This window comes from Callospermophilus lateralis, chromosome X (genome assembly GCF_048772815.1).
Source record: "Callospermophilus lateralis isolate mCalLat2 chromosome X, mCalLat2.hap1, whole genome shotgun sequence".
NCBI lineage: Eukaryota > Metazoa > Chordata > Mammalia > Rodentia > Sciuridae > Callospermophilus > Callospermophilus lateralis.
The window spans coordinates 108,607,427-108,629,543 of record NC_135325.1 but is presented as its reverse complement, the minus strand read 5'-3'; the positions used below and the strand labels follow the sequence as shown (position 1 = coordinate 108,629,543).

General features: G+C 40.5%; 1 protein-coding gene and 1 pseudogene across 1 annotated transcript in view; both read left to right on the top strand.

Annotated features, from left to right (window-relative positions):
• The window catches only part of Gpc3 (glypican 3), a 391,686-nt gene extending 386,945 nt beyond the window's left edge, over positions 1-4,741 (top strand). Inside the window, exon 8 of the mRNA XM_077106976.1 lies at positions 4,492-4,741. Coding sequence (XP_076963091.1) covers positions 4,492-4,661 — 170 coding nt within the window. The 3' untranslated portion in view covers positions 4,662-4,741. The remainder of the gene's footprint in view (positions 1-4,491) is intronic.
• Positions 4,742-12,096: 7,355 nt separating this feature from the next.
• On the top strand, positions 12,097-12,744 carry LOC143638685 (dual specificity mitogen-activated protein kinase kinase 2 pseudogene; annotated as a pseudogene).
• The last annotated feature ends 9,373 nt before the right edge of the window (positions 12,745-22,117 follow it).

Here is a 22,117-nt window from a genome sequence, read left to right as displayed (position 1 = left end):
TTGTTTGTTTGTTTAAGACAAGATGTTTCACAAGTCTCTCCCATTTCAGGTTGTCCTCCATACTGTTAACAATGATCTTTCTGAAAACTGGAAAACACACGAATTGTGTGGTTTCCTTACTTAAAATACTTCAGTAGCTCCCTGTTGCTTACAAATAGATTTTGCATTTCTAATCCTCCACGATTTGACCATTCTTTGTCCTTCCTGCTTTACCTTTCATCACCACCACCCCACACAACATACACACACACACACACACACACACACACACACACGCTCATAACCCACAAGAGTGTAGGATCTGTGGTCCTTCACACCATGGATGCTACTTGCTCTTACTGAATATGCCCCACCCACATTCTCCAAGCTTGGTGATTTTGCTCAAAGCAAACCTTCTGCCTTGGTTAATCATTTCTTTCAACCCTGCCATACATAGTTCAGTTCATCCTTTTTGGTGTAGATCATATCCAAATTGTTTCAAGAAATCTTCCCAGACTCTACTATTTAGAATTTTTCTCCCTCCCCTTCTAACTCATGCTGTTTGTATGTGCCTTTATTTAATCTATTTCTTCTTTGTGCCAAATATCTCATTGGTTTTTCTACTGGTCTGTTGCCCTTGTCAAGAGTGTGAGATCCCTTGAAATATACATGAAATCTTTCTCCAGTCTTCTAGTTCAGTGCTAGGAACATCATAGACTAGTGTTGTTTGTTGAGTTAAATTGGATTATATTGCCTCTGACCAGGAATAGAAAGAGGAAATATTTGTCTTTGACCAAAATCCTATTTTCTCTGTCTCCCATAATGCTTCCTTGTTGTACTAGGCTGTCCCCTTCATCTCTAATCCCTGTGATGGTAGCCAAGGCCCAGAATATGGTTTGATGGGATTCCTGTCTATATACACCACAGGAACACAACTAAGGGGTTGGGTGATAACTTTTGCTGTTGCTGAATTGAGAACCTCGGGAAATTTGTAGCCACAGCTTCAGAAGCATAGGGAAGTAGCATCCTGAATATTTCTGGACCCTTTGATGATAGAAAACTTGGCTTAGCTTCTCTTCCTGGGGTGTCTAATGGCTTTGGCCATTTTGTTGATCTCTTCTGGGAATAGAACAGATAGGATAAAATTATATAAGCATGGAACATCTTATTCTAACTAGGACCCCATTTTGGGGGGGATACTGGAGATTGAACCCAGGGTGCTAAACTACTGAACTACATCCCAGCCTCCCACTTTTTTTTTTTTTTTTTTTTTTTGAGACAGGTTCTTGCTAAGTTGCCTAGGACCTCGATAAATTGCTGAGGCTGGATTTGAAATTGCAATCCTCTTGCCTCAGTCTCCCAAGACATTGGGATTATAGGCATATGCCACCACACTTGGCATGACCCCATTCTTGTGGATAGACACAGTAGGGGATTCACTTGTGTATTTTCATGTGTGTATATAAAAATAAATAAAATTTTTAAGAGAAGAACTGATAAGATAATTCCAATTCTGAGTTCCCAAACCTAAAGCTCTTTTTACTATTTTACAAATTTTACCTAGGCTGCTTAATCAAGTATATGGTTGACTTTTTGTTTGTTTGTTTTGGTACGGGGTATTAAACTCAGGGTAACTCGACCACTGGGGCACATCCTCAGCTATATTTTGTATTTTATTTAGAAACAGGGTCTCACTGAATTTCTTGGTGCCTTGCAATTGCAGAAGCTGGCTTTGAACTTGTGACCCTCCTGCCTCAGCCTCCCGAGCTGCTGGGATAATAGGAGTGCAGCACCATGCCCAGCTGTATGTGGTCAATTTTATGTGGAAACACCGACTTTTCTCATGTTTTTTTTTTTTTTGGAAGTTCTCTTTGGCAGTATATATTTTGCTAATTCAGTTTTATTTCCTAAATAGGAACCTATTACTACTTAGTCACTGAATTCTATTTGGTATATAGAATTTTTCAAGAGGCAGGATAGTTTCATATGAGGTTTAGAGTCAGACCTGGATTGAAACAGCACCTCTACCACTTACCAGGTCTGTAAGTATAAGCAAAATAATTAACCTGGGCTGAGCTTCCTTGCTAGTAAAATAGGAATTTTAATAACTACTTCCTAACGTGGTAGAGTTTAAATTAAATGAGATAATGTATATGAATAGTATCATACAATGCATGGCATACCATTGAGGAGTCAATAATTAGAGGTCGTTACAATAATTCCCAAAAATAGGGTCCAAGGGATAGAAATTAAAAAGGAGGCCTATGGGCAAAAATAGATCAGTAACTGGTGGATTTAACAGGACTGCTGGGTTTACCATAGCCACTACAGTAAACAAAACTCTTCAGTGTGAGCAGATTATTTGAAGTGCAAAATAAATAGCTGAGTGGTAGCATTAATAGATGTTGTTTCATCTTGATGTTGGGGCATCTTCCAGAAAGGGAATCTAAAGCTATGCTGAGAGTGCTCTCACAGGTCAACCCTAAAAATACTCCTCTTAACTTAAGTAGAGAAGTTGCTACGAGACCAGGACTGGCCTCTCAGCAGAGTTCAGCCTCGTGTCTCCCCACATTGGAGAAATTCGATCAGGACCTAAGCCTGTGCCATCCTTGCCCACTGACAGCTGACCTCGGCCTTCTTGTGCACCCTGCATAGTTCACCTTTCAGAGAAAGAAGTTTGATTTCCAAGTAGAGCATTGCTCCTTGTTCTTTTAATTTTATTTATTTGTGTATATATATTGTGGGGGGGATCTAGATTACTGTCTGCTAAATTGCTTTTCCCTGGGTAATAGAGTTCCCTGGAAAACTTGATTTGGTTTATTATCAGCACTCAGGAAGGAGTTTTTAGAAGTTGTTTTTAGAGGAGTAAAATGTAATCAGGTGCACATATATTAAAATTCAGGACATTGTTTCTTTGCACAGTAATGAAAAAGAAATATTATTAATAACAAAAAGGAAAAATATGTCATCAATTATTATAGGAAGATGATTTATTTATTATTGAAAGTAGTAGGAAAAATATCAATACCCATTACATTAAAAAGCTGAGAATATGAACTTTTATGCATTCAGAAATAGAATTAGTATGCTAAAACAAAACAAGTTGATATGTGCTAGTAACCAAATACATGTAAATTAAAGAAACCTTGAGATTATTATCTTATATGAGCTAAAATCTTTTTTTTTCCAATTGAGATACAGTAAAATTGACTCGCTTATCACTGCTGGTGGTGTTATTGATTGTAACAACCCTTTTAGAAAGTGGGGTCACAGTCATTGAAATCAGACCCCCTGGCTTTAATCACCTTGACATTACTGCCCACTCTATCCATTGCCAGGCCCTGGTCTGGGGCCCTGCTTTGCCTGCATCTGACCAGCTGAGCCCCACACTTGCTTCCTGTGACTTACTGAGTGTTTCATGCTCTGTAAGAAGAGCTCTTCCTTCCTCTTACTTCCTTCCCTCTGTAGAATCCCAGTCATTTCCTCTGGGTCTATTGCTGTTCATCTCAGTGTCCCAAAGGAATCTTTCCATCTCCCTTGGCCACAGGACAGTTGGCTGGTTGATGAGGTTGCTCACATCACATCACCTTCACAAGATATTGAAATAGAAATGTTGACAATAGAGTTAGAAAAGCCAAGGGAATAGATTTGATCTTTAAGTGCAGAAAAAGCAAATCTGAGAGAAATTGAGCCCTGAACCAGGGCAAGAAATCTTGAATTTTCTAATATATCACTGTCTGTTTAGATTTGCCCTCTGGCGGACTTTTGCATTACGCCAAGCCAAAGTCTTCCAATCTCTTTTTAGGATCATGAATATTATAAATTTTAGACAGTCAAAGAATGAAAGACCCTTACCCCTAAGCCTTTCCTTACTCTTAATTTGCTAATAGCAGTGCAAATCCTATTATTTAATTTAGCTTTGTTGTGAGTGGTCCCCCACCCCAGGGAAGATGAAAGGACCTTATAGATAAAAGAACTATTTGAGAAAAATAAAAGAACTGTCGACAGCAAACTACCCTATCTTCAACCTATTAAAACAAAGTTCTCAGGATAAGGCAATCTATATGGGATGCAGGGCCCTGGAAAAGTACACAGGTAGCCCACAGCACTTCCTTCCCTAGCAGCCCACAAGGATACATGTATGGTCACCCACAGAGCATATCTTGACACCCATGACATCTGGTGAAAATGATCTTCAATTCAAGCACAGCCTAGCCTAGAAGGAGATGTTGCAAAGGCCCAGGGTGTGGGTGTGGCCAAGGAGATGAGAGGCGTGGCCTGCTCAGTCCACCTTAACCTGATCTCTGGAAGGGACATGTCTAGCCATCTCCTTCTACTGTTCCATACACACATTCTTCTCCTCCCCATTTCCTCGCATTCTTTCTTCCACCAAAAGGAAAGAGACAAAGCTGGGGCTTTCAGAGAAAACAGACAGGTGCTTGAGCTGTGGATAGTGCACACCAGCTGCTGTACATAATTCTGCATTTCAAATCCTTCTTTTCTTTTTTGCAGAACTGGCTTATGATCTGGACGTTGATGATGCTCCCGGGAGCAAGCAACATGTGAATCAGAAGGACAACGAGCTAACTGCCTCCCACAACCTGGGGAACGCGTTTTCCCCAGTGGAGCTGCTCATCAGCATGGCCATCTCTGTGGTGTGCTGCTTCTTCCTGGTGCACTGACTCAGTGCCCAGCACATGCTGCCTTGTGGCACCCGTGGTTTTCCTCACTAAAGGAGACCACTTTCTTATTTTTTTCTATTTTTTTATCTTATATACCTCCTCCAGCCATGAAGTAGAGGACTAACCATGTGTTATGTTTTCGAAAATCAAATGGTGTCTTTATGAGGAGGGTCAATTTTAGTGGTAGTATATAGATTGTCCTTTTGCAAAAAAAAAAAAAAAAAAAAATCTCATCAAGTTGTGCCAAATTATTTTCTATGTTTGGCTTCTAGAACATGGTTACCATGTTTCTGTATCCCCCTATCCTCTCTTTCTCTCTCTCTGCATGGATTTCTTTGGAAAAAAAAAATAATAAACGTTCAAATAAAAATGTGTTGAGTCTCCTTTTGTACATCGCCGTATGCTTCCCTTCCCTCTCATCTGACTTTCTATTCTGTGTAATCCCATCAGGTGCCAGTGGGGTCCTTAAAACCTACCTTTCTACCATCTTTTGAGTTTCTTTTTTTTTTTTTCATCTTTTGAGTTTCAATCCTTGTTCCCAAGTCCCATTCAAAGCCCCTCCCTCCCAACACACACCCAGGCTACAATCTGTATCTACAAATCTTAGTTGGAGTGTCTTACCTATAAGACCAAAGGTATCCCCAAAGAGTCCCACAGTCTGATCTCTATTTACAAATTTCTCTTTGCTAAAAATGCTTTGCCAAAGTAGAAAATCCTCTGCATGGGATGTACAAGTTACATGATTAATAGTCTCCCTTCCTGCAACCTACGGAGGTAGGCAAAGAAATATTTCCCCCAACTTCTTTGCTGCTTTCTCAGGCTTCTTTCCTGTCACCTCTCTCTCTAGGGGCTGCTCATGACGGGACCAACAATTGCCTCACGTCAGTTTGCATAGTGTTTTAGTCAGCTTTTTGGTCACTGTAACCAAGAAAACCTGACAATAACAATTTTAGAGGAGGAAAAACTTATTTGGGGATCACAGTTTCAGAGGTCTCAGTCCATAGATAACCAACTCCTTTGCTCTAGACCCAAGGTGAGCAGAACATCATGGTGTAAGTGTGTGGTGGAGGAAAGGTGCTGAAAGCCATAGTGGAGTAGGAATGACGTGGCATTTTTGGTTGAAATGGCCAGCAAGCCATTGAGATGATAATGGTTATGTTAAGATGTGTATTCAATTGGATATTAGACCCCTGCTGTCCTCCTGGCCTGCTACTTTGGACTCCATTGGTTGGGGAAGTGCGGTAGGAGGGATTTCCAGAGGAGGGGGTTTCCTGTTGATGTGGTGTGTCCCGGAAGTTTTGGAAATAAAGTTTGTTCCTGCTTGTGTGGCTCGTGATTTTGTGCCCAGCCAGACTGCGGCAGAAAAGGTTTCCAAACATCACACCAGGAAGCAGAAAGAGAATCTCTTCACCTCAGTCAAAATACAAACCCCAAAGTCAAGCCCCTAGAGACCCACTTCCTCTAGACACACCCTACCTGCCTATAGTTATTACCCAGCTAAACCATTCAACTGAATCAACGTATTCAGTTGAACCAATCAAGGCTGTGATAACCCAAACATTTCACATCTAAACTTTCTTTCATTGTCTTACACCTGCGCTTTTGGGGGACACCTCATATTTAAACCATAACACATAGTTTATCACCAGCAAATCCATGATTTATATAAGAAGCAACTCTCACTCTGGGCCTCATGGAGACTTCTTCAACCTTAATTTCTTCAGAAGCAAGGGTTTGTGTACCCACTAGGTTCCAGGTGCTATTCCTGGAGACATTGGCAAAACAGATTCAATCCCTGCTTTCATGGAGCTGACGATCTGACACCAACACTAATTCCAAAACAAGCTTTCTATGAATTGCAGGCCCAGTATTTATTTCTTAAATTTATTTTTTACACACCCAACATCACAAGTAATAATAGCACTTATGTTTGGTTGGACATTCTGCGGTGAGGGAACACCAGAAATAACCTACTTACCATTTTTATCATGTGTAAAATCCTGAGCACATTGCCCTTTTGCCAGATCGGCTCAACAGAGGCATTGCTGATTCCATCTAAAGAATGAGAACTCTCACTCCCATTTGATAAGTATGATAAGAATGGCTCAAATGCAGGGAAAAGGCATGAGCAAAGGTCAAGGAATGGACAGGGAAGTCCCCTTTGATTCTAGGAGGTGGCCCAAGTCAGGATCTCCAGTTTCAGTCTAAAGTCAAGAGGTCACCATGCTGGAAAAAGAAGATATAATGTCACAACTAATCATTCCCTACTTCTGCTGTCCCCAACACACATCACACATCTATTGGTCTCCTGAAAAGCATACGATTCCTATATCCATTTTCATCCTTTGCAGAAATGCCCAAAAACACAATCTGGAAATGTTTGATTTAGTCTTCCCTTTAGTTGGTTTTCTTGTAGTTGAGACTACAATCAGTTGTATTCGCTAGTATGACTTCCATGATTTATAGTGGTTGGTAAAACACAAAAGGGAAAGAAGCCATTTGTCTTTGCTTTTAAATCATTATTTTTTTTCTGTATTTGAATGAGGTTCACAAGAACTTTTGGTCTTTGGTTTATGAAACCTAAACACTAAAAAGCTTTGCTCCTTGGACGCAGTCTAATGTTCTAGTAACACCAGACCAGAAGAAGGATTTCAAGCCCAGTTATCATCTAATAACCATCCCTGTTATTCTACAGGAAGGGTTTTATTTAATCTGGCAAAATAATCTGTGGCTTGGAAACCAAATTTTGCCTGTACCAGTAGGAGAGGGTGGTTTTAAAATCCATTATTTCTCCACTTTGGGAGGCAAAGGTTGTTGTCCGTTATCATACTCTTCCACCCATTTCTCTTCTCTAGACTTAAGTTTCTCTAAAGTGGAAGATTGGGACAATATTTTTATCTCAGATTTTATGGCACCATTGGTTCCCAAAAGAAGTACATGTTGGTTCCTCTGCCCAATGCTGCTCTCATGAATGTGCTGTTCTTGGGACTTCTCTAGCCTAATATTGTGTTTGACATGCTTCAGTTCCCAGTACCTGACCCAAGGCAGCCAGTATTTTTTGTTTGTTTTTAATCCAGTGCTTGAAATGTAACCCAGGGCCTTGTACATGGTGGACAAGCACTGTACTACTGAGCCATACCTCCAACCTGACAGCCACTCTTCACCAGAGAGCTTCTGCCAGGGAAGATCCATTCAGGCTGAGTGATGAGGACCAGGAGACAATTTCCCTGTAATGTCCAAGGCCTGCTGCCTTCAGTTATATAGATGGGATTAAAATGGAGAACCAAACATATTTACCAAACATGGAGCATCTACCATCTCCTATTGGCCATTCACTATTTCTCAAGAGCCTGTATCTAGCTTTTTCACCATGCCTAAATTATCCCCTTATATATGTTTTTATTGCTCCAGTTTAGAATCCAGTTTCTCAGCTAGCTTCTGGCTTTTTATCTTTGAAGTGTTTATTCTACCCTTTGATTTAAACTTTCTACACTTGAATTATGTTAAGATGAATTTTTTGTTGTTAGAAGAGGCCTGGCAGCTAAGAAGTTGCTCATCTTGTTAGAAGTTTCCAGGCCTCTTTTAATCATTGTATGCACATGTGAACTTCCACTGGCTCAAGTTTGGTACTTGAATAAGGTTAATTCATAGAATAATGGATACTGAAGCCCTAGTCTAAAAGGAACACTGTGGCTCATTCCACAATCATTGCTTGATTACCTCCTAAGGCATGGCTCTCACTAGGTTAAAAAGAAGGCTGTAGGGCTGGGGTTGTGGCTCAGTGGTAGAGTGCTTGCCTCACACGTGCGAGGCCCTGGGTTCGTTCCTCAGCACCACATAAAAATAAATAAATAAAGGTATTGTGTCCAACTACAACTAAAAAATAAATATTTTTTTAAAAAGGCTGTTTGCTTGGTGGACAACTCTAATTTTTAGCAAATTTGTTTCTCAAAGGAAATATGTATATACATTCAATATACAAAAATGGGCATATTACAAAAAAGTATACATTACAAAAGAAATATGTACAAGTAACAAAAATTATAATAATACATCATTATAGAGTTAAAAATAGCTTTTGCCTTATAATTCAATAGTCCTTTGCTACAGTCTGGATATTGACTGTTTACCAAAGGTCCATGTGTTAAAGGTCCATATGGATGGTCACCAGCATAGATCTAGGTAGAACCAAGTGGGAGGTTCTCAGGTCACTGGGTGCGTGTCCTTAAAGAGGACCATGAGACACCAGCATCCTTTCTCACCTCAGCTACTATGTGAGCACACACTCCTTCCACAATGTTCTGCCTCAACACAGGCACAAAACAATGGAGTCAGTTGATCATGAACTGGATCCTCCAAAACTGTGAGCCTGAATGAAACTTTTTTTTTCCTTTCTTTTTCTTTGTAGTACTAGAGATTGAACTCAGTGACACTCTACCACTGATACACATCCACACCCCTTTTTTATTTTTGATACAGAACCTCACTAAGCTACCCAGGCTGGCCTCAAATGTGTGATCATCCTACCTCAATCTCCCAAGTAGCTAGGGTTACAATTATGTGTCACCACACCAAGGAAATGTATTCTTTTGATAAGCAAATTATCTCAGGTATTCTGCTATAGTGATGGAAAGCTGAGTAACAAGCACACCATAGATATCCACTATTAACAATTTTTTTTTTTGCAGTGCTAGCAATCAAATCTAGGGCCTTGTGCATGCTGGGCAAGTGTTCTATCATGGAGCTATGCTCTCAGACCTTGCTATTAAATATTTGACTTATATCCTTCCAATATTTTCTCTTTCTGAGATTATACTGAACATTACAATTTTATTATAACACAAACCAGTTTTTACTAGATTGAGCCTAAAGTTGCCTTCCTGTCATTTCCACCCATCAGTCTACCACCTCCATAAAGAGTAGCACAAGATTAAGAAGACACTACTTTTCACATCATCATCCTTCAGCAATAAATTTCAATCGTGCATCTTTTCCGGGTTGTTTGCTTTTCTAAACAGATCTTATAATGCTCATAGACTTCCTCAACCCTGATCTATGCTTCAATGGATCAAGAGCACCAGTGGTTGATAGGCCATTAGGTTCCAAGGAAGGCCCAGAACCTCCACCAGAGCACTCTGAGAAGGTAGATGCTTGCTTAGCAGTCACATTACTCACTTACTGCATTTTGAGCTTGTGGCCAACTGAAACATAGAGAAATTTTTGAAAAATGGGGGCCAAGTCAGGTCTCTTCTGTCCCACACTTGTGCAATTTATTCTTGAAAACTTAATTCCAAGGAGTTTTTTTAAAATTTTTTTAGTTGTCAGTGGACCTTTATTTTATTTATTTGTAAGTGGTACTGAGAATCAAACCCAGTTCCTCACACATGCTAGGCAAGCACTCTACCACTGAGCCACAACTCCATTCCAAAGACTTTTGATTTATGTGTTTATGTACTGTACCAGACAGTCACTACATATTATGTGTGTATGTCTGTATGTCTGTGTGTCTGTGTGTACTGGCATGGAGAACCTTTTCTTTTTTCCTTGCCAACGCCACAATATGTTTGGAAGTCCTCTTTTTGAATTGCTGTTGAGTCAGCTTATGTGCCATGCAAGAAATTGGCCTCAGCTCTTTATAGTCACACCTTGTTTGGAACCCAAAGTAATATTCTTCAGCTTGATCACCCACTTCATTCACTACATTGGCTGCCAAGGAGCTTTAAACTGTTTCCAAAACTCAAATCTGCCTTCAAGAAACAAAGCCCCACCCCACCCTGCATATCCTGAGAAGATTCCAAAGAATGTGCTATGGTCTATGGAACTTTTCTTTTTTTCCAAAGAAGCATTCCAGAAAATTTGAAGACACTTTCCCTGGCACAAAGATTCTCTTTTGAGGGGGCCTCTTGGAAGGATACAACACTCATTTGGATTTAGGTCTGCTGCTTGGCTGCAGAACCAATGAATAAGCTGACTGATTCTTATCCACTTTTATACATTTAGAAATTAATGCATCGACTTTGAACGATCCACATTAAAAACAGAGCACAAGGTCAGGTGCAGTGGCACATGTCTATAATCCCATCTTCTCGGAGGTTAAAGCAAGAGGATCAGAAGTTCAAGGACAGTCTCAAGCAAATTATCGAGGCCCTAAGCAACTTAGCCAGACCTTGGTTGTGGCTCAGGGGTAAACTGCTCGCCTAGCATGTGTGAGGTCCTGGGTTCAATCCTCAGCACCACATATAAATAAATAAAATAAAGGTATTGTGTCCAACTACAACTAAAAAATAAATATTAAAAAAGGGCTGGGTAGGGGCTGGGGCTGTGACTCTGCAGCAGAGCGCTCGCCTAGCATGTGTGAGGCATTGGGTTCAATCCTCAGCACCACATAAATGTAAAATAAAGATATTGTGTCCACCTACAACTAAAAAATACGTTTTTTTAAAAAAAAGGGCTGGGGATGTGGCATAGTGGTTAAGGACTCCTGGATTAAACCCCTGGTATAAAAAAATAGAGCATAAAGCTGGTATGCAGTTGATATTTAATAAGTGTTTGCTGAATCCAGTATTCACTCTACAAGTATTTTTCAGCAATGCTTTGTACCAAATCTTGGGTCATATACTAGAGTACAATATATGATAGATACATCTACTGAGAGAGACAACCAAGAAGCTACAATAAAATGTTAATACTATCTATATATGTATATCTATATATAGAGATAGTATTTATATAAATTTATATTATATATAAAGTATATATAGTATTTATATATAGTATGTAAACACACATATACACATAGGAAAAAAAAAAAAAAAAAATATATATATATATATATATATATATATATATATATATATATATATATACATACACACACACACACAGGATGCATAGGAGAACCGAATGGGTACATTCTGGTCACTGGGCCAGGGATATAATGCTTGGATAAAGTCTAGAAGAAATTATAGAAATTGTAAAAGGTATAAAGAAGTTGTATAGGACTTGATGAAAGTGGAGAAACCACCCGGGTTGCAGAGGGGGGAAGAGTATGAGAGGCAGAACAGCAGGCCATACATCCACAGTGCACATGCACCAGGCATTTCTGGCTATGGTGAAGCAGTGAAGGTTCCTGGTGCCCCCATAGGAGAGGGCAGGGTACAATTATACAGTAGTAGGTAACCATGAACCATATGCACACCCAGCAGCATGGAGGGATTTGAAAAGTACTGTGGCTCCCACACTCTGGTGGCAGTATCAGCCTCACTAGAGCTCCTTAGCTTCAGTCCCAGCCTCCCCAGTGCCTCCTGGTCTGGATTTGCAGTGTCACTGACTTTTGGCTGCCTTGGTGCTGGTCTGGGTTCTGACCATAACCCCAGGCTCAGTTCACAACTGTGCCAGTGGTTCCCCACCTACCACGGGCCTGCACAGGATCCCAATGCTGGCTTGGAGGAAACCAGTGCTCAGGGCACCACCATCGCCAAGAGCTGGTTCCCCATCAGTGAGGGCTCCTGCAAAGGAAAGTTAGTGAGCTTCCAGAAGATGCTTGAGGATCTAGAATTCAATGAGCAGCAGAAGAGGCTAGAGGTCTTCCTTACCCCAAAGGCCAAGGTCTGTAAACTCAAGGAGGATTACTACAAAAGGATCTTGGAGCTAGGAGCCCAGCTATGGTGGGATGGTTACCAAAGCTCACAAAAGACCTTTGGCCAGAAAGCTGGGGCACGGTGTGATCAAGCTAGCCATCCTAAGTGCGACACACTGTACACTGTGGGCTTCTATAGGGACTTCTAGAGTGGCTGGGAGATCCATATCTGCATGGAGAATGTGGATGGTGGCTTCATGAGCCAGGTGTTGAAAGAAACCAAGAAGATTCCTGAAAAGATCCTGGAGATGGTCAGTGTGGCAGTTCTCTGGGACTTGGCATACTTCTGAGAAAAACACCAGGTTAGGCACTGATACATGAAAACTCCCCCAACACTGACCAACTTTAGAAGGGAAATCAAGCTGTGATTTTGTGGTGAATGGAAAGCTCATTGTCTCCATGGCTAATTCCTTCATAGGAACTGTATCCTACTTGCTTCCATAGCAGCTTCAAGGCGCACACTGCTTGGTGCAGATGAACATCTGAAGGACTGGCTTGCTCCAGATACGACTGTCCATTGGAAGCTTCATCCCCCATCCAATTTCAAGGAAATCGAGGCCATTTTTGGCCAGCCCAGAGTCAACTGGGCATAAGGAGGGCCTTGCAGCTCATCCACTGTCATGGTTCATGCCTTGCCTGTCCAGCCAAGTACAGGCCAGCACCTCCATCTCTCCAAACAGGGGAAGAAAAATAAAAACAAAACCAAAACCCAGCACCATATGTCTAAACAAGTGTACCTTCAGTTATGTGAAGTACTTGCCACCTAGTTGTACCTTGACTTTAGAGTTTTGGAAATGGCCCATCACTCCCCTGCAGCTTCTGTTTGTAATAATATATTTAAGAGCTAGTTCAGACATGATAATTATAAATGTATTTGGGGGGGATAATCCCACTTTCAGCAGAATTAGGCAATGGAATTGTTATATTTATTTTTCTTTGTTGGAGTCTAGGATTCACAAAGATAGATTATCATCTCTTTTTTTTTTAAAGAGAGAGGGAGAGAGAGAGAGAGAGAATTTTAATATTTATCTTTTTTTTTTTTTTTTTTTTAGTTCTCGGCGGACACAACATCTTTGTTTGTATGTGGTGCTGAGGATCGAACCTGGGCCGCACGCAGGCCAGGCGAGCGCGCTACCACTTGAGCCACATCCCCAGCCTCATCTCTTTTTTTATAGATGTGAAAAATCAAGACTCAGAGAAGTTTAGAGATTTACTTAAGGTTACACAGCAAGTGAATGCAAAGTAGAATCAATTCAGAGCCTTTTCAGCCACATTATATACACCTCGTCAGCTTGAAAGGGCAGAATTAACAAATGATTACATTGGTGAGCTAGAGGAAAGGCTGTTTTCTGAAATCTGCACCCATGCACACAGAGTTGGCTATACTGATCTTCATTTTGATCCTAGTGGCAGTTTAAAAAAAAAATCCCTTATCTAACAAAACACATTGCCTTTCCAAATTAATGCATTCAAGCCAGGGCCTGCTTCGAGACGTTTAATGTTGTCCTTACAAATTAGAACGTGGGGTGTGGGAATTCCATCATCTTCCTGAAGGCTCCCTGTCACAACAGAGGCATTGTTCTCCTCGCCTCTACTGTTTGCTTTCGTGCCTTTTCTGTAAGATGTTAGGTATTTATTTTGTTTCGTTGGGGCTTTTGTAATCAGTCTAGACATGGACCTACACCGAACCATCCAGGAGGCAGATAAAACTCCCACAGTGGAATTAGGTAACTCCCTTTGTGCTACTCTCTCAGGGAGGACTGGGGGGGAGGCCTCTCCCCTCACCTGGCCCCCAAGCCAACATGTTTGTGAAAACCTCCACACGATGGATGGAATTCAGTGATGGAGGAAGCAGGCAAAGTTCTGCCTCTGAAAAGATTCTCAGTCCCATTGGGATCTTTGGTACTTGGGTTGAAATCGTTGTCTGTAGTTTTTGTCTTAGAGCACTAAAGGCTGTCTCTTTGAAAATGAAAAGTACCTTTTTGCATGGATCAGGGACACTGCTCACGTAGGGACACTGCTCACGTGTGTATTTTGACAATTGAGGAGCTGTCAATTTTACTTTACCCTAAAAAAGCAAAGGTATGGCAGGACAAAAGGCCTGGGGGAACCATAGGACATAGATTACTCGGACTTCATTGCAGTGGGTTTTATTTACTCTCTGGATGCAAATTGGTTTTGAATTTTTATACCATCATGGAATAAACAGAAGCATGGCTTGCCTTTGACAATTCACATGACTGATTACATTTACTTTTACCATTATGTCACATTGTTGATAGTGATGAGGTGCTTCCTGCTTCCAGAGCCTTTCCAACACCATACCTATGACAGAAGTTTCTGGAGTCCAGGGAATTCCAAATAAGAAAATGTCCCTTATTGGGGCTGGGGTTGTGGCTCAGTGGTAATGCACTCGCCTAGTATGCATGAGGCACTGGGTTCGATCCTCAGCACCACATAAATATAAAATAAAGATATTGTGTCCACCTAAAACTAAAAAAAAACAAATATTTTTTTTAAAAAAGAAAATGTCCCTTAGGCCTGCAGTCAGAGACCATTCAGCATGGGATCTCCATGGTACCCAGCACTCTTACCCATGGTAGCACCACTGAAAATGTTTATGGAATGAATGTTAATTTGAGTGGTCAAAGCTCTGACAGATGGAATGGAAATTACTCACTTGTTTTCAGAAGAGTGGTATCATCCACTGTCATCTCTACAGCAACAAAGCCACCAAGTGCCATTGAGACATGAAATTCAATTATATTCCTGAAGTCTCACCTGCTACTAATGGAGGTAACTTAGGATTCAGTTAACTAATTAATTTAGGACTTGCTTAACAGTATGACATTTTGTTTTTTCTGCTATTTTACCAAAAATAAAATGTTATTCCTTCACAGTTTTCTAGAATTTTTTATGGCAACATTTGCAAAAACATAATAGGGTAAAAATCTAGGAAAAACAACAAATTTGTGGCTCTTTTCTTTTTCTTTCTTTTTTTTTTTTTTTTTTTTGTATCAGGGATTGAACCCCTGGGCACTAGACCACTGAGCCACATCCCAGCCCATTTTTTATATTTTATTTAGAGACAGAGCCTCACTAAGTTGATGAGGCTGGCTTTCAATTTGTGCTTTTTCTGCCTCAGCCTCCCAAGCCACTGTGATTACAGGTGTATGCTACTATGCCAGGCTTGGGGCTGTTTTCAAATGGCCACAGTCTTTTTAACTTCTGAATGAATTTCTTCCTTAACTCCCTGTTCAGAGCAATTAAATCTCAAATTATCAAAGAAAGATCAAGTACTTTCCCAATGTTTTTTTTTAAGTTCAGTGTATCTTATAGTATTGATTTATGAATATCAATAAGCTATTTGCACATATGCAAAGCAATAATATATTTATTTTGCCTAATTTGTTAGATTATAAATAGCTCATCACATTATAATTTTTCTCAGTGTAGAAGCTTCTAGTTAAGATTATCTTTCTGATAGCATGAATATGTGGAACACAGTTTGGAATTAGAATCTGTCCCAAGTAACTTACCACAGATTCTCTTTTTCAGGAGTAAATTTCCATCTCCTTAGTTTTTTCAGTTGCTGATACTTGCATCAGATGGATATTTCTGGGGCTTGGTAGTAGAACACTGGCCTTGTATATGGAGGTCCTGCATTCAATCCCTAGCACCACACATAACAAATTATTTCCAATGATGGTCTCATTTCCTGTGATTTCAGATACTCATTTAGACCTATAATATCTGATAATATGATAGCTATGATTCCTTGGCATGAGTCCCTGACATGCATTTTGATAAAACCCTAGAAAACTGGAGAAGTTGTACTTAACATCCTCACTGACTATCATCTGGTCAGCCATAGTATCACTGAGAACACTGTAGATCTCATTGAGTGCTATACTCTCTACTCCTGGGATGCTTCTGAGACTCTTGTGAGGGAATGAATATGAAAGTGTTCTCAACAGCTTGATATATCTCTCAAGAGTTTTAGGTGAAAATAAGTAACACATTTTTAGCTGTCAGGAGAGAAAAGCACGGGGAACACCATGGTTTGCCTCAGGAGCCTAGTGGCCCACAGCATTCTGGTGCCTTCTTAACTGCTCAGGACTGCCTGACTTGCTCAGGACTCTACCTGTTTGGAAAGGTTTCTCCTCAGCATCAAATGGAGAGTAGTCTTCAAATCAAAGGAATCTCTCACACCTCCCAGGAAAAAGCTTAAGGATTCCAAACCTCCACTCTTTTTGCCCTTTCTAAACATTTCATTTTTGAGGATGAGAGGTCACCCTCAGGAGGATACTGAGAATTGAACAGTCTGTCTTCATTTGATGCTGAGAACTGATGTTCATTTTGAAGGGAACAGTATAGAAAATCCACAATGACTGGACATCTATCTGATTGCGGTAGAAACTTTTTGTTGATTTCTCTTGCCTTATCTCTTGATTTATTTCTCCTGAAATGGCTTTTTCCAAACCTTACCACTGCTCTGTTTCTGCCTAACAAGGCACTAAGAATCCAGTTTCCTATTTGAGGGCTCAAGATTTCATCTCAGATACCTTCTAACATCTCTCTCATCACTCATGTTAGTATCTTCCCTTGGCTAGTGAACAAGGTAAGGCTAATGGGACGACCATCCATTACAATCACCCCCAAGGGATACTCAAATCCAATAGAAGTCACCAGGCAACCATTAGTCATGATTTAGGTTTCTGAGAGTGCTTGTGCTCCTTGTAAAACCATGAACAACTTAGGGATGAATATTGATTACAGCTCAGCAGGACACTGGGAGCAGAATGAGAAGAGACTAATGGAAGATTTGTTATATATAGCCAAACTGGAGGGAAAGCTTAGGCCTCCCACGAGCTGACCAGAACAGCTGAAGCCAATGCTATGAGCCAGCCACAAACCTAAGGAAAAAGGTAGTCATGTTCTCCAACAGCTTGCCAGGCCCCTCCCTTTATTAATCCTGACAGAGCTTCAGTTACAGAGTGCCTTTCTCCAGCAGGGAGGCAGGAAGTCCTCCCACTCACGGTCACCCTGTGGGAGTCTGCAGCTCACACAGAGCTATGATTCCTTTCTCCTTGGATTTGGGCTTGTCTGTGATGATCCATAACTCTACCATCTAGTCTGCAAGCCACAGGCCTTATTCCTGTTGCTTGAGAAAACACTTTTTAGCCTGGCATGCATTCTGAAGCAAAGTGAGCCACAGACCTTCCCACATCATCTAGCCCAGGCCCTCCCAGAAGTCCACATTCCCAGGTGAGACTGAAACCAGCAAGCAGATGTAGCTTGGCCCAAAGTTCTTCGAGGGGTCCCATTTTGCTTTTGGCTTTAAGTTCTAAAAGATTTGTCAGAACAGCTAGACAAAATTCCCTTAGTTGTTGGGCTCTAAGAGGTGCCATTCATAGTGTTCCTCTGAGCCCAGACAAAACCATAGGCCTTTGAGCAGGCAGCTGGCCAAGAATGGTTTCCAGTGCCTTCCACATTCTTCCTCTCTAAGAGTTCTACGGAAGCTACAGAGCTTAGTGTTTCTTCTCCAAAAATCTTCTGGCATTTTCTGTTTGTAATAATTCCAAACCCACTCAACATTCTTATAACAACTGCAATTTGGGAGAGAGTGGGGAAAAGGGGGGATCAGTTAGATGATTAAGGGTATACTTGCTCTCAGGTGCTGATTTTCAAGGGGAAAGGAATTTGGTGGCCCTGTTTGGGTTCTCAGGGATTGTGGATTTCCTGCCTGTGCCTCCATGCAGTTTTTCTTTTTTTTTTATTTTTTTATTTATATATGATAGCAGAATGCGTTATAGTTCTTATTGCACATATAGAGCACAATTTTTCATATCTCTGGTTGTATACGAAGTATATTAACATGAATTCATGTCTTTATACATGTACTTTAGATAACAATGTCCATCACAAGTTTTTCCATCATTAATCAGGGTGGCTGTTTTGCATGGAAGAAGTGTGGGATTTAGGGTTGTGGAGGGTAGGGTGGGAGGGTACTCAAAGTACAGTTCCAGTCCTGTGAGGTAGTAAGAGGTTGGCCAGGGCCTGGTACTGAGCTGTGGCCTCTTAGACAAGGGCACTGGCAGAGTTCCCTGCAGAAGCCAACCCAAGGCCCAGAGGGTGGCTTTATTCCTTCTTGGCATGTCCTACTTTGCATTCTGCATCCAAGAGGAACAGAAAGCATGCAGGGGCTGATCATGCAGGCCCTTAAGATCACTAGCCCAGCTTCCCTAGCCAAGGGGGTGGGCCAGGTAAAAGAGGTCCATTGGCTGGTTCTAGAGCCTGGGCCTCCTGGCTTCCCATCCAGGCCTCTCTTGATTTCCAGCTCCTGAGAGGGATCAGACTGAAACAAGACAGCATCAGCCAGGCTAGAGTCTAGATCTTTCTCCATCTCAGAGCCTTATCACTAACTCCCCTTGTCACCAGTGCCTGTAACAAGAATCAACCCAGTAAATACCTTGTGGAATCTTAAAATTGCCTGGAGGATGGAAGATAGATACTAAGGCCATTGATAGAGAGCCTATTAGAACAGTCATTTCCTATGAGTCCTAAAAGATTTGAATTTTCCTTGCAGAAACAGCTGGAGATTCATTTCAAGGGCCATGGAGAAGAAACAAACACATTTTCTCCAAAGGCATGGTCTTTTTCTTCTACAGTAACTCATGCACAGGCTCCTGCCTCTCCTCAGGGAGCTTAGCAATGCACTTATCTGGAGACCTGCTTCTTACACTTCAGATCAGCCCTTCATTATAGGGAGGTAGAATTCAATTGCTGATTCCAGAAACTATTTTCCAAGAATAGCAGCATTTCTGGCCCAATATATTATGCTTTTTACTTCTACTTGCTGGTAGAATAAGGAGAGATTGAACATTCCCTTTTATCTACACTATCACTGAGTTCTGGCCAAGGTCCTCCTCTGGAAGACCCAAATTTGGAAGAAGTTCACACACTTGGTGCTTAGAACCAAGAAGAAAGATTGACAAAGGCAGGAAGAATAAGGAGAAACTAATACACTCCCTACAGTAGGAGCTACTTAGATTCAAATTATAACTCCAGCAATTCTAGGTGATGGGGCCACAAAGACCTGGCCTAACCTGGGTCTCACTGTGCCTTCTAGAGAGGCCCTGGTGGTTTATTAATCATAGGGAACCCTGCCTGACAGATTGTAGTGAAACTAAGCTCCTCCAGAGAAGGATCATGTAAAATCATTTGAACTAGAACAATCTATGCCTGCATCTCAAATTTATGATTACAAAAAAACATGGGAGCATTCTAAAAAGGAAATAGCTATGATAGGAAAACAGAAGGTTAGCTCAGAGAATCTACTGGACCTGATGGGAAACCACACAAGTTGGGATAAAATAGACCTTGTGATCATTTCATTATTTCACTTAAGTATATACATTGAGTCTTTGTCCTGCATAGGCGTCTCTTTTCTTACCTTTTTGTTTGTTTGTGGTACTGGGGACTGAATCCAGGGATGCTCTACCTGTGAGCTACATCCCCAGCCCTTTTTATATTTTATTTGTCTTGAGACAGGTTCTTGCTAAGTTGCCAAAGCTGTGCTCAAACTTGGGGGATCCTCCTACCTTGTACTCCTGAGTAGCTGCGATGACAGTTCTCCTCCATTGCACCTAGCACATTTTTTAAAGCTGACACCCTCCATAATCAGTTCATAAACTTTTTGTTGAGAGTTGCTCAGAAACTTCTTTGAAAATCAGATGAAAATTTAACCCTGTCTAGAAAACAAAAGACAGCCTCTCATTTATTCATGCCCTTGTGGAATCCCTTACATTTGAACATAAATTGTACCTGGTGACTTGCTTCTAATGCATAAGATACAGCAAAAGTGATGAAATTAGGTTAAATAGGACTGTGGCTTCCATCTTGTTTTCTCTCTTGCTCTCTCACTCACTGTGAAGAAAGCCAGGTACCATGTTGGTTGCCAAACTGTGGAGAGGTCCCATGGGGGGAAAAAAAACTAAAGTCACTGTCTATTATCTGTTAAGGAACTGAGACTTGCTAACAGACCCATGAGTGAGTTTAGAAGCTGATCTGTCTTCAGTCAGCCCTGAAATCAATGCAAACCTGGCCAACATTTGATTGCAGCCAGTGAGAGACCTTAAGCCTAAGGCACTAGCTAAGCCACACTTGAATTCCTGACCAACAAAATCATGTGATAATAAATATTTTTAAAGCTACTAGATATGGGAATAATTTGTTACACAGCAATAGATAACTTACACATACATAGGCACACACAATTTTGCCAGATGTTCAGAGAATTCTAGGACTATCTTAAATCTCATAGCTCTTCTAGGTTAACTCCATGGTAAGCATCTCCTAACCAGTGACAACCAATAGAAATATAAGACAGGGCTGGGGATGTGGCTCAAGCGGTCACACACTCACCTGGCATGCGTGCAGCCCGGGTTCGATCCTCAGCACCACATACAAACAAAGCTGTTGTGTCTGCCAAAAACTAAAAAATAAATATTAAAAAAAAGAAATATAAGATAAACCAAACATGTATTTTAAATGTTCTGGTAGTCACTTTTGAAAAGGAAAACAGATGAAAATAATTTGAACATGTTACATAAACCAACATGTAATAGATATTAATATTAACAAGGTATTTTCCACTAATGTTTTTGTATTAAATATTTAAAATCAGCTGTGTCTTTTAAATCATCGGTGTCACATCTCAATTTGGACTAGTCACACTTGAAGTGCTCAACAGTCACATATGTCCAGTGGTATCTGCACTAGACAGTGCAGTCTGGGACTAACATGAAATTCAAGTAATGGACAAGTAATCAGCTTCTCTTGCTATTATAGCACCTGCTACCCTAGATGCGTGGCACTGATGGGAAGCAAGCAGAGTGTCCTGCTATGAAAAATCCCAGAGGGTAAAAAGGGTGATATACTCCAAATCATACTGCACAACCCAATCACTATTAAAATCCCAAGTTTTTTTTTGTAGAAATTGACAAGATGTTCCTAAAAGTCATATATTAATGCAAAGGATACACAATAGCTCAAACAAAATTAAAAAGAAGAACAAATTTGGAAAAATTACACTTCCATATTTAAAAACTCACTCTAGAGAAATAGCAATTAGGACCAAGATAGTGTGTGTTGATGGCATTAATTGACATATAGATCAATGGAACAGAACTGAGAATATATGTCTATGTATCTCAGGGGTCTCAGTCCATGGTTGGCTGACTCCATGGCTATATATCTATGATGAGACCATATGTGTATATTCAGTTGATTTCTAATAAGGGAGTCAAAATTATTCAATGGGGGAAAGAATAGTCTCTTTAACAAGTGCTACAGAGACAACTGGGTATCCACATGCAAAAGAAAGATGTCGAATCCCCTACATCACACCATACACAAAAATAACTCAAAATGGATCAAAGGCTTAACTGTGAGAACTTCAAATATTAAATTCTTAGAAGAAAATGAGTAAATCTTTATGACATTGGACTTGGCAATGGTTACTTAGATATAACATTAAAAGCACAAGCAACAAAAGAAAAATAGATAAATTGAACATTATCAAAATTAAAAGAGTTTATGCTTCAAAAGATAGCATCAAGGAAGTGAAAGGATGCCCCACAGAGTTGAAAAATGCATTTTCAAATCATATTGTTGATAAAAGACTTGAATCTGGAATATATAAAGAATTCTTACAACTCAATAATAGAAGACAGATAACCCAATTTATTTGAAAATAGACAAAGAATCTATTTCTCTAAAAAATATATATGAATGGCCAATAAGCATGTGAAAA